The 17,069-nt window shown below is 36.2% G+C and overlaps 1 protein-coding gene across 4 annotated transcripts in view; it reads left to right on the top strand.

Annotated features, from left to right (window-relative positions):
• ASPP (Ankyrin-repeat, SH3-domain, and Proline-rich-region containing Protein) overlaps window positions 1-17,069 on the top strand; it is a 62,640-nt gene that overhangs the window by 4,366 nt on the left and 41,205 nt on the right. Inside the window, exons 1-3 of one of the 4 annotated variants that reach the window (XM_012377882.2) lie at window positions 3,666-4,204; window positions 5,001-5,537; window positions 7,846-7,901. In XM_012377882.2, the coding sequence (XP_012233305.1) occupies window positions 7,869-7,901 (33 nt within the window). In that variant the 5' untranslated portion in view covers window positions 3,666-4,204; window positions 5,001-5,537; window positions 7,846-7,868. Of the gene's footprint in view, window positions 1-3,665; window positions 5,538-7,845; window positions 7,902-17,069 lie in introns of those variants that run through there. The other 3 variants (XM_012377885.2, XM_067358862.1, XM_067358861.1) reach the window with 3 other exon arrangements.

The raw sequence follows: 17,069 nt of genomic DNA, 5'->3' as shown, positions 1-17,069 counted from the left end.
GCAGCAAGGGAGCTCGAGAATCACTTGAGCGGAACGTGTCTCGCGGAGAATCGTCTGATGCTGGTAAATAACCGAGCTAACTGCTAATTCGATTTACTGGCCAACCCCGGCCTCCCCTTCCCTCCATCACCCCTGTCAGATCCAATTAGTGAAGAGTTGCGGGGCTTCGCAGGAGCAATCGACTGGTCTCTACAATTAAATTCCACACGCCACTATGTCAATCATCGTTTCGAATTCGCTTCGGGAAATAGGAAGATGTTTCTTCCGACCTGCCGGATGAGCAATGCTCGTAAATCCCCGATTGACGTCGTAAAGACACCGGAAAGATGCTTTAATCTCTCAATCGCGCGTGTTGCAGATACCTCTTAGTCGAGTCTTAGAATCTCAGAGCTTTGTAGAAATTGAATCTATGAATATTTAGAAAGCACAAAAGGATAGAGCGGAAATTTGTTGTCACGTAATCTTTTTTTAATTATAGAATATCGTGTGGGATGACATATCTTTAATGAATAACGATCTTCTGTATAAATTGCAATCCGCTTGTAATTCTCGCTTTACATATGGAAACGTTACCTAGCGACGATTGAATGAGCCGCGTCGAAGTGGATCGATAGGAAAGTGACAGGTGATAGCTGGACATTAAATTTTGCTGATGGTAGCGAGAATGCGATACGTTCTTGTCACCATATAACATGTCATAAGATAGAAACTCGAAGTAGGTCTTGCGTATTACTACACTGTTAGCTCTCGATATTTTCAAAATACTATAATATTAGAACACGATTAGAAAACGCTTTCGTATAACTTTTCAAATAAGAATTATGGTAAAATCTAATGTCCTGAGAAAAATTAATTCTAGTTTCAATGTTAAATATTTCAATGATAGTTAACAAAGAATCTCAAATGAAAATTATGACAAAGCGTTTATTTGGAATTTTGAAAAATGAAATATATTGTTTTTTAACATCACTTCAACTCAGCTTGGAAAAGCTTTTTCTGTTAGAAATTTTTAGACCGACATTACTTTTTCTTTGTCCATTTTCTATTTCTCTAATATTTTGTGCAATAGAAAATTCATGACTTTTGTTACATGCTGTGTGTGTATATAACGAATATATATGCTTCTAAATGAATATTTCAGCATCTAGCATCCATCCGTGAGCAGATTGAAATAAATACAGGAATAACACAGGTACCACACTCGCTAGTGCACTCGTTCTCGGAATTCCGAGCTCTCTCTCTAATTTAAAATAACGAGACGCAGAAATCTATTGCTGCTTCCTCCGTGTCGCAGCATCGTCTGCGATTCAATGTGCACTTAGCGTTAAAATTTTCGCACACGAACGAGGAAGTTCACAACGGGACACAATAGGGTAGACATCTGGAAACAATATAACTGGCATGTCATTAAGAAAGCGGCACTTTCCCTTTTATGGCAATGCTATCCTTTGATGGCGTGAAATTATGCTAAGTTTATGCTAAACAGTATAAAGATTCGGCTCGCATTCGACTTCATTGTCATGCATTATTAAAATATATATGTATATATAGCTGCGCATATTCAAAGAGCTCGGAATGTAGGATAATCTTTAATGAAACAGTTCGGACGAAATAATGTATTTTGAAGTTGACGAAGTTTTTCCCGTTTTCCAAATTTATTCCGGTTTGACACTCGCATTGCTTCCTGTAGAAAGTTTAGATTGTATTTCGTTGTCGAGTACTGTCTTCAATTCAAGAATAACACTGAAAGCATTTCCGCTGCAGTCGTATCTCATGTTTGCGGGCAATTGTTTGAAGATTACACTCCAAAACTACTGTGTGCCTGTTAAAATAGTTAAACCACAATTTTCCGCGCTTCAAGAACGAACATTCGCAGGTGATAGACGTAATTGTCAGACCTATTATGAATGAATATCATGAGACGGATTTCTTTAAGCGTGTGTCACGCTATAATATTACATTCAAAATATATATTCAATAAGAGGCTTAATCGATTGCTCATTTTTAAGCTTAACATTTTTCAGACTTAACATGCCATTCTTCCCCCTGTTAGATTCTAAAGTAATATTACATCAACGACAATGAGTAGCGACTTCCCAAGTCCGTTCGCTCGGATAAGAAATGATTGAATGCCCTGCGGAAGAATCGGCATTGCACGAGCAGATTTCAGAATCGAATCTACGAAATTGCGGTATGAAGAAACGAGTTACGGCGCATCGAGCCGTAAAACTCAAGATCGATTGCTGCGGGAATTATGCCGTCGATCTAACGGCGTTACCTTGCAACTTCTTGAACGAATAATCTCTCTTTCGCTCTCCAGGCGCCTAGCCGAGATAATCTACCGGTCATTCGAAAACATAAGCACACGCGTAATCGTGTACAACGGGTTCGCAGTTAGTCTAAACGGTTAGCATACTTGCCGTTCAATGTTATTCGAGAGAGATGTTATTTTAAATATAAATTTCCTATGCTATCAACCACTATGTCGTCTCGATCCTATCTCTTTAATAGATATGAAGACGGCGAAAAATGCAAATGTGAAGTCTTTTCATTCCGGTTTCTTTTCTCGTAAGTAATTCACTCGTAACGGTAGCTAAAATGGGATTTATTATATTCGTAACTTCTCTTTTCATCTTTCTTTTCCATATCGCTTTCATTATGCATAGCCTTCGTGGCTATTATTGCATCGCATTTCTTGAGGCTTCATCGCTTCCATTTGATTTAGATAGGCGTCATTTTTCTTGTTCTAAAACTTGCTTTAGAGTGATAAATGCTCTTCCTCCTTTATTTTAGATTTGTTAAATTAATTCAACCGCGGTGAGAGAAACATGGTGACAGAATAATTGGCATACAGTCAATATTGGTAAATTAATATTTATTCATTATGTTTTGCCATACGATATGTTTTCTTCAGTAGGAATTTAATTATTAATTAATAGTAATTTCCATTATTAATTACATATTCAGATATTGAATAACAGCACTCGTAACCCAGTTTATACGTTTATTTATTTCCATTTATTACTTTGCTATATCAGTACATGCAATTATCTTGAGTATATTCTATATGTTATATACATATATATATATATATAAACTAATTTAATTGAACTCAACACTAGATTAAAAATTAAATAATCAATATAAAATGATATAATATATCATGTATAGTCATGTAATATTATTAGGCAATTTGTTTTTAAGATATGCAATATAAATTATTTCATTTCTTTATTTAATTTCCTTTTATTATTGCATCTACTTTCGTACAATCCGCTCTTATTCAAGTTCTATTTTCTCCCGACATATTGTCAGATTAAATACTGAGCGCGTTTAAAAGATAGGCTGTCGCCATGCTTGGTGTATGTGTGCATACGTGTACGTGCGTATGTGTATGAAAGAAGCGGAACACCCACGTCGATCCGATATCGACGTCTCGGACGATCGAAAAAAATGTACAGCGCTTTGAAGTCCTTCATCGGACGTTGATATCTTCGGTGCGAGCTGTGCTTCTATCACCGCCAAGATCAGCAAAGAACACAAACACTGTGCTCGATATAATTCTTTCAAGTCCGGCGTAATTCGGCCGTTTCTCCAAACACTCTTTGTCTCTCTCTCCCTCTCTGCGTCCGTCGCGCGTCGTCTCGTACCTCGCTCCCCTCTCCACTCACCTCAAGCAGGTAATGTGCCAACGCAATGGCGCCTTACTGCTGCACCTGGGATAACCGTTCGCCAGGTTAGACTTCACACCGATTGGCCGGTCTGCGTAAAAGTCGGCGCATATTGGTCGTCGCCGCGGCTCCACCGGCACGAAGGTTTAATCTCGTTTACCGTAGGCGCGCTAGCGTTCAGTTCAAGTTACCTCGGCCGGTCGGTCGGTTGGTCGGTCGGTCGCTCACTCATTTGCTCGCTCGCTCGCTCGCGTCACATTTCAACCGGACGTAACGCTGTTCCCCGAAGCTCGGAATTGCCGTTCCCTTCGCCGCCGGTCATTCGTAAATCCGGCGCGGCCTGAGTGTGCGCGCGCGATTATTCTGGACCGACACCGGTTGGTCGCTATCGTGCGCGAAAGCGAGCGAGACGCGGTACGCGTCTGCAGCGGTGACACGATCGCGGGCGCTCGCGCGTTCTTCGTGCGTCTGTATGGACGAGCGTGCCAGCGCCTCGCCGTCATCACGAACTCGACTGACGTGTGCATGTGTTTGTGAGTATTTGTGTTTATCGCGTAACGTAACGTACGTTTCTCGCGGCCGTTCACGCGTGCACGTCGTATGTATGCACGTATATCCGTAGTGAGAACGGGCACAAGCGGGCAGGCGCGCGCGCGCGTAACGGCTTCGTTTCTTCTCCTTCCGTCCTGCTCTCGCTCGTCGTGGTATCGCGGCCGCGCCGAATCGCCGTGTACGCATGTATCGCGATTGGTCCGCGTGCGTGGTATTTTTGAAAAGTAGTTATTGCTCTCGTACACAGCACACTCGCTCTCTTTCCCCCCAGTTTTTTTTCTCTCATCGTCTCTCCCGTTATAACCGCGGCAACGACAAGAAAACCCGCGGCCGTTGCTACAGCGCGCCGCCGTATGGACGATTTTGAGAAAGCCCTCCGGTCGCGTCTCGTCCCGTCCCGGTCCCGTCGAGTCGCGTCGGTCGACGGACGGGTCCGCCGCAAAGTCGCCGCCGCAACATACTCGACTGGTGATCGTACTACGAACGAAAGAGGCGTCTCTTCGGCCCGTCGGTGCAAGCCTGTGCGCGAACGCGTGAGTAATACGCACGAGCCGAGCGAAAAGTTCGAACTCGCCAGTGACAGGTAAACGATCTCGGTAAAAACAGCGAGCAAAAACGAACGAGAGGAGAGTAGTAGAGTACGCGAATCCCTTTATTCAACTCGGTGCCGCGTGGATCGACAACGCAATAATTTCGGTCGTTATTCTTCACCCAACTTCAATGAAACGTGATTTCGATCTTTATATCAATTTATAATGAAATATCTTTTTTTCATAGTTGTAGCAGCGCAAAAAAGATGTTGAAGTTAACCAAAAATTTGGCGCTTTCGAACTATGTTCAGAACGATCCCGAGGCGAGTTCCAATGAATAGTACGAGTGTGAAGTGAGCTTGGATTATCAGTTCAGTGTTCTTTCTTAAGTGATCCAGGTGTGACAAACGGAGAAAGAAGATTGAGTTGATCGGGATTGATGCTGAATTTTCCGGTTTTTGATTGTCGCGATTAAGTAACTGTGGTGCAAAAGTGTCGAGATTTGACAAGTACGACAACGTTACGGGAATCGATGGGAATTTCCGTTCGCGTCCGTGTTCAGTTAGTCGTGTGCTTGTGTTAGTGTGTAGTGCGAGGTTAGGATCGTGCCGCTAAGAGAGAAAGAGCCTTCTCTCTTGGGAAAAGGAGAGCGGAAAGGATCGGTGTTACGGTGCGCGCGAGCGAGGAAAACGGAATATTGAATCGACGACGGCAGTCCTCGATCGAGATCTGGATTACGCGGGCGCGTCGAGGATCGCCAAGATTTTGCCAATTCGTAAAAAAGGTGAGTGCCACAGTGCCATTGTAAACAGAGATCGAAAGTGCTAATGCTCCAAGTTTTCCGATGATCGAGCAATTCGTACAGTTTTGAATTTCGAGCTCGGACTTTAAACCGCTTGAATCTTTGGACCCAGCAAAATATATAAATAACACGAGTCTGAAATTATAAACAAAATAATAATAAAACGACAAAATAAAGTTGCGCACGTTGCAAACGTTTGAAAGAAATAAACACTGATTATTCTTACTTGTGTAATAATTGCAAGTTAACTGTTTTTGATGCTTTGATTTGGGCGGTTGGATTTGCGAGCGTTACTAATTGATCAAACAATTCTACCATTAGTTCCGCTTGAATAGTTTGATCACGCAATTTGTTCGAATCTGTATTGTAGCTGTTCTAATCGAAGTTGGTTAATGTAATTTTAATGAGCTCCCATTTGTGAATATCATAAATTAGGGATCAAAGCATTGATAAACATTTTGCGTTCAAAATCGTACATATACCAATCGCCAGGCGAGAAAACATAAAATAAATAAAAGTAAATAAAATGTGAATGCAACAAGATCGCAAAAATCTTTATATTTTAGATTTCAGTATATTTATTTTATATATTTCGCTATTACATTCTGCAATACAAGAGATATGATATAGGACAAAACTTACTCGTTAAAAATAGACATAGCTTTATTGAAAATAGATACACAGTGTTCATTCTACGGTTTTACTCGAAGCAGTAAACTCGCGATGATCAGGCACACAATTTATAGTAAATTTTCCTGCTCACCATGCACACACGCGTACAGTTCTTCGCATGGCGTTCTTCGGCGAAGCAGACTTCGGCAACTTTCAATCTTCCGTCGAAAAACATGCCGCTAATAAACAAGAGAAAACGCGCAAACAGAATGAGACAAATAAGAAACTATGCATGGAACAAAAATAAGAAATAATACTTTTGGAAATTTCTCTTACATGTTACAACATTAAAAATGATTGATATCAAACTTTCACGTGTTTTTAACATTCTTAAAAAGAAACTTATTCGATAATATTTTAATTGGAAATTAGTAGTTGTCAACTGACAATCAATCCTGGCTACTAATCGTTAATATTAGAGCATTGATTCTATCATTTTGATTTTATCTTAAATGCTATGATACTTTAAAATACGAGATTCGAACGATTTCGCCACTATATACGCTCTTCGGTTAGTGTACTTTCGCGAGAAAGCGGCATAGTAGCAGAATACACAATACCGCCACTGGAGACCCCATTTCACGAGCGAATCGAAGAAAAATCGACTCGCGTGCTAGTTGAGAATTTAATCCTTTATATGGAAAGCTATCGATTTCAGTGTGTAAAGGTTAACAGTAATGTATAATTGAAAACTTATGAAATTAATATATATTTACCTTCGCCTTACTTCCCTTACATTTAATAATGTTACTCTTTATGTGATGTATTACAAATTATAAAAAAATTTTCAAGTATAATAATTAGATTGTAAAATGTCTTAATTTATTTAACACGAACTAATCTCAATAATTCTCGAAAATATTATCTAATATTATTTATATATCTTATTAATTCTTTCATCCGTTTCATCTAATTACTTTCTTTCCATTTGCTCTAGTAAATTTAATTTTTACAGGCTTTTTATATCAAATGCAAGGAATTATAAAAGCGTGCAACTTAAAAAACATCAGATTTACTATTCGTCGCTGGCAGTACTGCTAAATCCATTTATCTTTATTAGCTGTATTTACATTCGAAAGATGTTGTATGAAACGCACGAACGGAATTTTCCGTTTCAGTGGTTGTTGGTAGGTGATTTACAGCAGAAACCTGATGGAAAAGTTTTTACGCTCAGAATCGATCGTTTCACGATTCCAATCAGCAACTCTTCCGATTGTCGCTTATTGCCTATTCTGGCAACTTGACCAAATGCAGACAATTTGTGTCGTACACGAGCCGACTGATAACAAGCCTTTTCTGTCCTCAGCCGTATTTTCTTCATCTTTCTGCAATCTTTTTATTTTATTCTTTAGAGCTCTGAATCCGTACCAATTCGTGCCTTGTCGGTTTCGCATCGATTTAAAGTTAATTCAGTAAATCTGAAACGCAGATTTACTAAAATATAAGATTTTTAAATACCGCATATTAAATGCCGCATACTACAAAAAGATACAAATTTAATTAATTAAAAGAAATTTCCACAATTAATTAAAAGAAATTGGCGTGAAATTAAATATTTAAAAACTTTCTCAAGTGTACACCGAGAAATAACATTTATAAATAAATTATCATTTTTCAGGTGGATACACGGACAGGGATGGCATGAGGGAGGGCTCCGGCAACGCTGCCGACGTGGTAAGCAAATAGCAATTTTCTGTGGATTTATTTTGGTTTACTTTGATTCGTGGGAATGCGTGCAAACTTTTGGAATCTACGCCTTTATACCCCCCATGTAACAATTTTGTGCAAATATCTGGTGGTCAAAATTATTTTATAGCAAAATTATTTTAAAATAGTTATCATCGTTATCTTTCGGCATTTCGCGTCAAAGCGGCCGTGTCGGAAACAACCGCACGAAGTATTTTCGAAAGCCTGCGGGCTGTTGGCGTCAAGAAGTAGGCTACCGGGTTAATACTCAGTAGAGAAAGAGAGAGGGGAACGGGGTAAAAGCGACTGGCACGAGAAGCAAGCAGAAAAACGAAGAGAAATTTAACATCTCACATTACTGTCATAATTGACCCGTAATGAAATACCGCGAGTACGATTATTCCGATCGCGTTCGCGATTTTTTGCATCTACGTTTTCTTCCGTAATAATTGAGAAAGAATAATATGCTGAGAAAGTAAACTGAGTCTCTGAATGCAACGGAATGTGCAATATACACTGCAAGTTCGATTTAATGACTTGCCATACAGACAGAAGCGCGATTATAAATATGCTAGTGTAGACAGCGCATATGTTCACAGTGAAATGCGAATGTTTGCATAATTTTATGAAACTGAAGATATTTTACGATTTTTTAATTTAGTAAATTAAAAAAAACTTATTAAAAATTGTAAACAGTATGATATTAATTTTATGTACTTTTTTTCTTAAAATCACAAGGGGCTTAACACGTTGAGCCAGTCATTAATTAAAATCAATTAACAAGTGGTTTATACTGAAATAAACTAATTGAATAATGCTTTATTTGAGCTATACCCGTCAATCTATTAATTTTTCAACATTGTACTTTGCATTAAAATTCCATTGCAGTGAATTCTCCCTCGTTAAAAGTTATCAAGCTTTTTAATTTTAATGGATTGTGGAAAGTTTCTATTATTAAACTTTCACGCTTTATCGCGCCTTTGATAAATCTCTGTTCGAATTCTGCATTATATATGATAAATTGCGTGTCATGAAAGAGAAAGCACGCTTCAAGTACAAGAAAAATCTTTAACAGTATTTCATTATTCGATCATGTAGCTGATTTTAAAAATTTGCACCTATATAAAAATTGAGATATTTATTAAAAAAAAGCTTGAAATTATTTTTTGATAGGTCTAGTTTTCAGCTTTTACACAGTTAAAAAATTCACATTTAAGTTTTGTACACTGCATCTCGTGTGTATCTGTTTCAATTGCGATTCCACGGGGCATAAATTGCTGATGAAAACATTTTTAATTGCGCAAATTTGCGTACTAATATATCAAAATAATAGATAATAATTTGCAGCCATTAAATACACAATTATTTTGGTTATGCCTATGAATCTTTTATTCATTAGTAGGCATATTTAATACACATAGCAGTTTAGTTCGAAACCTGATAAATATCTAATTACTCATTATTTTAATTATTTTAATTATTGTCATTAAGTATTTATTTATTACATACCTAATTATTATTAATTAATAACTAGGATAATTGCAAAAATAATTAAGTATCACTGTGCAATTTAATTGTGTTCATATCTATATCGGTGAGAAAACACGATATGTTCTCAGAGAGGCGACAGGTGACAGCAGTCATTGCTCGTTATACTCGCTATTCATTATGCAGTGCGCGACAGAATTAGATCTCGTTATCGCCTCGTACGATTTTACGGTATCGAATCGGCCACGTGTCGTAATGGATACGAATGTAATCGATATTAATCGACGTGTCTCTCGCGGCATGAGAGCATTCTACGTTTCCCCGCGGACTATCGCAATTAACGACATGGTATTAATTAGCGGATTTATTCGTGTTGCGTATATAGAGACACCATGCATCGTCGCCGTAAATTGTACGTATCTCGCGTCCCATTTGTTTTGTTAGTGCGCTTAAACGAGATTTGGATATGTTTCGTGTATTAGTGTGGACCATATTATTCCATATTGCTTGACCAAACAAACCGCAAAGATATATGCTTGTTTAAGAGAGAAATCATTAGTATATTATATTTGTAGAACGCATTATTTGCGGCTTAACTTCTTTGGATACTTTTATATACCTTCATATATATTTTCTGTATTTTTAATCTTATCTATAACTTTTATATAATACTTTTAGATAATATTTAAAAGTTAATAATACGAGTTACAAAAGAAGACTTAAATCACGGACATAATATAGAAAGATTTATAATACTTTTATTTAAAAATACTTTTACTGGAATTTATATGAAATATTAAAAAAGAAAACGACGCGTAAAACGCTCTTATTTACATCGAATCGCAAATATACGTTTGTAGATGTAGAAAATCTCTTAGGAACTGCACATGATGCACTCTTTGATCATACATTTATAAAATGTCGGTATCGGCACTTTATCGATGAGATCCGTATCCAAAGTATCTAACTTCTCTGACACTTTTAAGTTTCGCATGGCATTTCGATCAAACGCATTCAAGCCGGATGGAAGCGAACTTACTATCTCATTCTATCTTTAGCTCTTACGACACGAGGGCACACTGAGATTGGATGCAGATCTGAATATAGCTACTACTAGCATCTTCATAGTTACGTAGTCAAAGGATGCACCTGGCGTAACCACTGCTTTGCCTTTAGGCATTAGATGTATATAGCCGAGGGGTTAACCGCCATGGAATTTTGGTGTACAGGATTGAGTCTATTAGTAGGAATTAGCGGATGTTCCTCTAACAGGATATTACTTTATTCTCATACTGTGTAATCCTAGCATTACTGATGATGGGAGGACGGGATTTTGCGTTAATTTATATTAACGATATAAAAAATTATTAATATAGTTTTATTTTAAAAAATGACAAAATATAAAAAGAAATAAATATTTATGTTAATAATTTTTATATAGGTATAATATACAAATTGTATATTTTAAATATTCTTGAAAAACTAAATATCCTTTAAAAAGAGAGAGATTACTATTTTACTATTTATTTATTTATTACTTATTATTTACTGCCATTAATCTATTTATCTAACATGCATTGTTAAGTAAATGTAACGTAAAACGAGATATGATAGAACTCTAGGACTTCTATTGCCATAAAAAAAAAAAACATAGAATCGTAATGATCGTGTAAGATCGTCAATACATCTACGAGATAAGCAAATACGTTTTTAATGACACTTGTCATCTCTCTCCTCTTGTCATTTCTCTTCTCGATAACGCGGAGGCGGATTTGTATGAACGACCTCCGATTTTCCTTTCAATCTCCTCTTCCGAATGACTGCCCTCGCTCGAATGCATTTATGGGAAATCACGAATATCAAGAACCACGATAATAATGCTGATACTACCTATATTCGATATTGCTCCTTAATTAAGGGAAATGTTCTCTGGTAGAATCTACTCGATGCGTATAGAACATTCTCTTGTTGATCTTTCTCGTGAAAACAGTGAGCATCGAGGAGTAAATCGCGCTGACCAACATGTATACTAATTCTGTAATATGCGGGTATCAAAATGGGTGTACGCGCCGAGCGAACGAGTAAGCAACGGTGAAATCAAGTTTATTTGAAATTTTCTTTGGCGCACCAGCTAACAAGCAAATGAAACCAAACGCGAAATGAATGTTTTATTCACATTCGGTGTTGTTTGTTCGTTTACTACATGTTCGCTTTTAAGCGATAATGTATATGTGTGTAGAACAATAATGAAACAATGATGCACTGTTAAATTATTGTGATACATTGTGAAAAAAGTTCAAGGAAGTTTGAAGCAAATGTTAAAATTAACAAAATTATAATTATTATAATTTAGCTCTGTATTATTTTAATGCAATTATTATAAATATCGATAAAACTAACATACTCAGTTATATGTATATATATATTTTTTTTTATTAATATAACTTTTTTGATTTTTATTGTTAATTTAAATTACTAGACATACAAACTATTATTTTTTCTCAATATACTATCACCAATGATAATTAGAAGCAATATCTAATGTATTTATTTAAAAACTGAAGAGTTCAAAGAACTGCAGTTTATTGTCGACTCTGCAAATGAGCACTTATTAACGGTAATTACGTTAATATAAATAATGGCTAATAAATAATAGTCTAGTAAATATAAGCATGATAATTCCAACTAATATCTTAACATTGTACGTCAGAATTCATGAGCGGTTTATTCCACGGTCAGCGAATTTCAAGTTAGTTAAGTTCCATGGGTGTAATTTTGACCCATGTTCAACCATGATGGAATGCATCCATTAGCACGTTAGAAACGGACAATTGCAGTTGCAATCGTAAGACATATACCGCCTTTTATCGCAGTCGCGTCGGCTTACAAGAAAGATGCAAATTTCTGAATACTCGAAACTGCATTTGCTCAACCTGTTAACGACTAAAATCTTACTTTTAGTATACAAATTTTTTTATAGATAAAATTTTAATCATTATTTTTTCAAGCTTCAATATTTTCAAACATGAAATTAACTATTTAATAATACTAATTAAAAATTTTAAATTTAAAAGCGCGCGCGCGATTGTAATCTTTTTATAGAAATATATTTTAATTATGAATTTTATTGAATCAACAATATTAAACGCGAAAGATATTACAATAAATTAAAAAATTGCAACGCGAGTTGATATAATAATTCTCACCAATTTCAGTTAATTATATCATCCGGTGAAAATAAAATAATTTAGTTCTCATTTAATTAATTAGTAATTTAATAAATTTTATTAATGCATTTATTTTTCAAAGAGATACATATTTTTTTAATCGACTTATAAAATGTTTTATAAAATTGCGAGCTCGGCATAATCGACAGAAAGTTTGAATGAATAAATAAGTATGAAACGTGATGGTGAATTTTAATGATATTTGCCTCCGCCAGTGCTTCTCGCTAGTAGGCTTATAGTATTATCGTAGCATTCTATCTAGATATTTATATCCGCTCCCTGCGTAGACGTGGAAATTCCATAATGCATAGAAATGCCTATAGCAGTCGCTTATTGATGGGCGGATGTGATTCCGAGCGTCACGCGAGTATCGTTTTCGCATTCGCCTCGGTATGCGCTAAACGTCAGCGCTAAACATCAAAGGCGTATACGCCCCTATTGCGCTCTCACAATCAGCCAACGACGACAGCGCGCTGCTGATTCGATCGTATGCTAATTTCATTGCTGGACACGTCCGCGGTAATCTTCAATAGCTTTAACTCTTTGAAGCTTTAACGTTGCCGCTTACACGTGTACGAGTGACGTCTGTATATCTATCACAATTACGGCACATGTACAATTAAGAAGTTTCTACATGAAAAAATGATATTTTTTCATGTTTTTGATCCAAATTGAAAATGTAGAAAAGAATTTTCGATCGTGTTTGCTTTGCGTTCAAGAAAATCAATAGAAATATTCAAAAATCAATAGAAATATTCAAAAATCAATAGAAATCAAATCAATTAGAAATCGAAAAATTAATATTTTTTACCATTTTATTTTATATTTGGAGAACTTTTAATTACATTTCGACATATGAATCATCCGACTGTAATGCATTTAGATAGCATTTCAATTTTTCTTATAAAAATTAAGGGGCTTAATTAAATAAATTCAATGGTAGTTAAATTTTAAGTTTAACTAATCTTCTAATTTTTTGTAAAAAAAATTGACAAAGGATCTTGCTTTTATCAGCTAATCCATTAACTCTGACTAATGTTTATGGAAGCAAGCCTATCTCAATGGATTGCCTGCATCTGTATTGAATAGCAAATGGGTATCGCTTTCTATTTGATACCGTGTGGTGGCATCGCTGTTTGTATTGCCTTTGCCCATACCGATCTTTTAGGAATTTCTCTGTTGTTTGGATCGGTATGCATACACCATTCGTTTGCCATCAGATGGGGTTTCGTGAATGACGTTTACGACGTACAATGTAACGCGACGCAATACAACGAGGCTAAAGAGACGGAAGAACCGCAAGAGAGGCCTAAGTGCAAATGCCTGTTTCCGGAAGCGGATAGCTTCCTGCTCTCGCGCGTAATCCGCGATCGGTGTATCGATCATGTATTTCAGTCTATCGATCGTGACTTTACACTCAGTTACAAAATTAACCCAGATTTTTTTACATTTTTTCTCACTTCTGTTCTTTATAATATTATAGAAAGAAATGAGGAAATGTGCTAGAATATGAAAAATTCTTATATCAAATATAAAGAACATTTAGATATTATATATATTTGAAAAAATACAAGTTTTGATATTACTTGTCTTATCAACAAAAGAGAAAGAAATTATGATATAATTTTTTTTATTATAATTTTGCAAATGTGTATTTTGCTTCGTTTAATTTGTTTGCATATAGCAATTAAATATAAACCGCTAAGAATTTTAGAAACTTTTATTTGTAATTAGATGTGTAATCATAACTTGACGTGGATATATTTCCAATATTTGCTTCCAATCATATGATTTAGCCACCGCACGTGTCCTCGTATCTCTTTTTATAACCGTACTTTTCGAATCGTCCGATATCACTTGTCACGCCCGTCCGTACATCGTCGACATTCGGCAGATACGATGTCCACAATAGCACGTTTGCGGTTGTATCTATCCGTTGCCTTTTCCTGCGACGAGAGGAAAAATCTGCCAGGAGATGTATTCCCACGGGTGATCGAAGGGATACGACAACGCAAGTGAGAGGATCGGAAACGAGAGGCAACGTGAGAGGAAAATCTAGCGGCGAAGCGAGAAGGAAAGAGAGTGCAATCCTCTCTCGCGATTCTCCAGCCAAGCTAGAAACTCTTGCGCCTTCTTTATCGCTTTCAGCACGAGCTCTAGTTCTCCAAGTAGTCTTACTAGATACAAAATGACCTATTCCTCCTGCGCCATGATCTCCCTTCAAGCCTTCTTTAGCCTTCTTTAGCCGAAGAGTATTGCGCTATTGATCGCGACTAAAGTTACAATTTTTCTTTCTTTTTTTTATCCTAGTTTTATTGTGAAGTATGCTGATAAGCATTGCTTCATGTGTGAAATCATGCAATTATAATATTATTTTAAATAAAAGTAACGCTCGGTTAGAAAGGTATTTTTTTTTTTTAATTTATGAAATAATATTAAAACAATCTTATTATTTCATTATAGTGCGTAATGTGTTGCGGTGAACTCTATTATAATAATATGCATATAACAGGTCTGTAGTATTCTACAAGTCTGCCTAATCGTATCACTACTGTTCTCAATATCTCTTAAGGAAGTTACGTGGCCGGCTTTGCTCGACTCAAAATATCTCGGTGACCCTATTCATCACGTAAGGTAGCACTCAGATCCATAACACTCAACACGCTAATGACTGTGAGAGCTCAATGAGTGCTTTTATTTTGTGAGACGTGTCGGCGTCGCGTTGATGCATCGATTTACGCCGCTGTGAACACCAGCGCGCGTGTACAATCGAGTGCATGCAATTCGTCCGTTGCAGATGCACCGAATGAGCGCGAGTCGAGTAAACGTAGCTAGCGGAACGGCGCATTTAGTACGTGTGTACCGGACGAATTAATGCAGTTGGTTGTATGTGTCATGTGTACAACTACCACCCGCATACAGGGTGTCCTGGAGCAACAGGATGTCCTTTCAACCACAAATGTTGCCAAGCGAATTGGAGGTTGTTTAGACAAAGAGATGGTTGCGGTGGTATTGAGTATTGAGAAGACAAAGTTGTTTTAATTGGTCGACGTTCTTTTTCTTTTCAAATTAATCAAAGAAAAAACCGGATTGAAAAAAATAATTAGGATTGAAATTCTTGAGGAAATAAAATAAAGGTTGCCGCATAAATTCTCGAGAGAAAGAGAGAAAAAATGCGCAATCTTTTATCATTTTTATTCGAAAAAACCTCCGTGTGAATTGGAGAACAGGTTTATTCTCTCATAATTTACGCATACGTATTCAGCTGTGTAATTAATGCGGACGTATGCAAATGCGCAACGTACAATTGGCGAAAAAACACCATCTGATTTCATATGACGTCTCTTTAAAGCCAGACTCACATAGGTACACCAATCCTTTGATTTATCATTTAATTCTTTGTTTTTTGGCTTGATCAAAAATCCCGTAGATAAATATTTGAAATAGAGATTTTTTCATGAAATTTCTGAAAATTTCACTGGTTTTGCGTATCTTTTGCTCGAAAACATTTTCACTCGTTAATCGAGGGCTCGACATTATTTTCTCATATTATTTTTGAATAATATGTGGTTCTCTAATTAATGCAGACATATGCAAATGTGCAACATACAACGAGTGAGACAATGCCCTAGTATATTGGATTGCACATAATTAAATTGTTTTAATGTCAGATGCACGTAATTGTCTGCACTCATTTCGTGATTTACCGCTGTATTTTTGCGCGGTTTTACTTTTATGCGACTGAAAATTTCCTAGATAAATGTTGTTAATCTTCGCAAAAATCTTGCAATGTTTTCGTATTAGATTTAGAGAATGGGTTTTCCGAAAAGAAATATTCGATTTGGTTAAGTAATCGATTTATTTTCTCATATTATTTTTGTATGTATATTCAACCGTCTAATTAATTTGGACATATATGGAAGTGTGCGTAAACAATTTAAGCGAAAAAATATCGTAATATCTCTGATTTCATGTTGTATATTTTTTTACGAGTTTATTATTTTTCAAGTTTAAGTATCAGATTCACATAGGTACATTCATCTGAACTGGATTTGTATGTACTGTTTGTTGCGCAATTTTACATTTATTCCGATTAAAAAATCTTAAATAAAATATTCAGAATAAAAATTGTTTGAGACGGCATTTTTTCTTTTTTTTTTTTAATGTGAATGCACGTTGCATTTTCCGTATGTCGCCTATCATTATAATTATCTAATTATTTATCTTTTAAAATTTCCTTTCGAAAAATTCTTCATATTTAAACGAGCACGTACCTATACTATGTACTATACACTTGATGCAAGATGCTATCGCATTTTTTATTTTTTTTTTTTTTTTTTCTTTTAATAATTTCCAAATGTATGTTCAAGTCTGATTGATGCAGACATATATATATGAACGTGCAATGCGCGGCGTGCGGAAAAAGAATATCGTGATATAT

The sequence above is a fragment of the Linepithema humile genome, chromosome 7, assembly GCF_040581485.1.
Source record: "Linepithema humile isolate Giens D197 chromosome 7, Lhum_UNIL_v1.0, whole genome shotgun sequence".
In the NCBI taxonomy this organism is placed as follows: domain Eukaryota; kingdom Metazoa; phylum Arthropoda; class Insecta; order Hymenoptera; family Formicidae; genus Linepithema; species Linepithema humile.
Note: the sequence above shows the minus strand (reverse complement) of the source record. Positions and strands in the feature narration are given on the sequence as shown.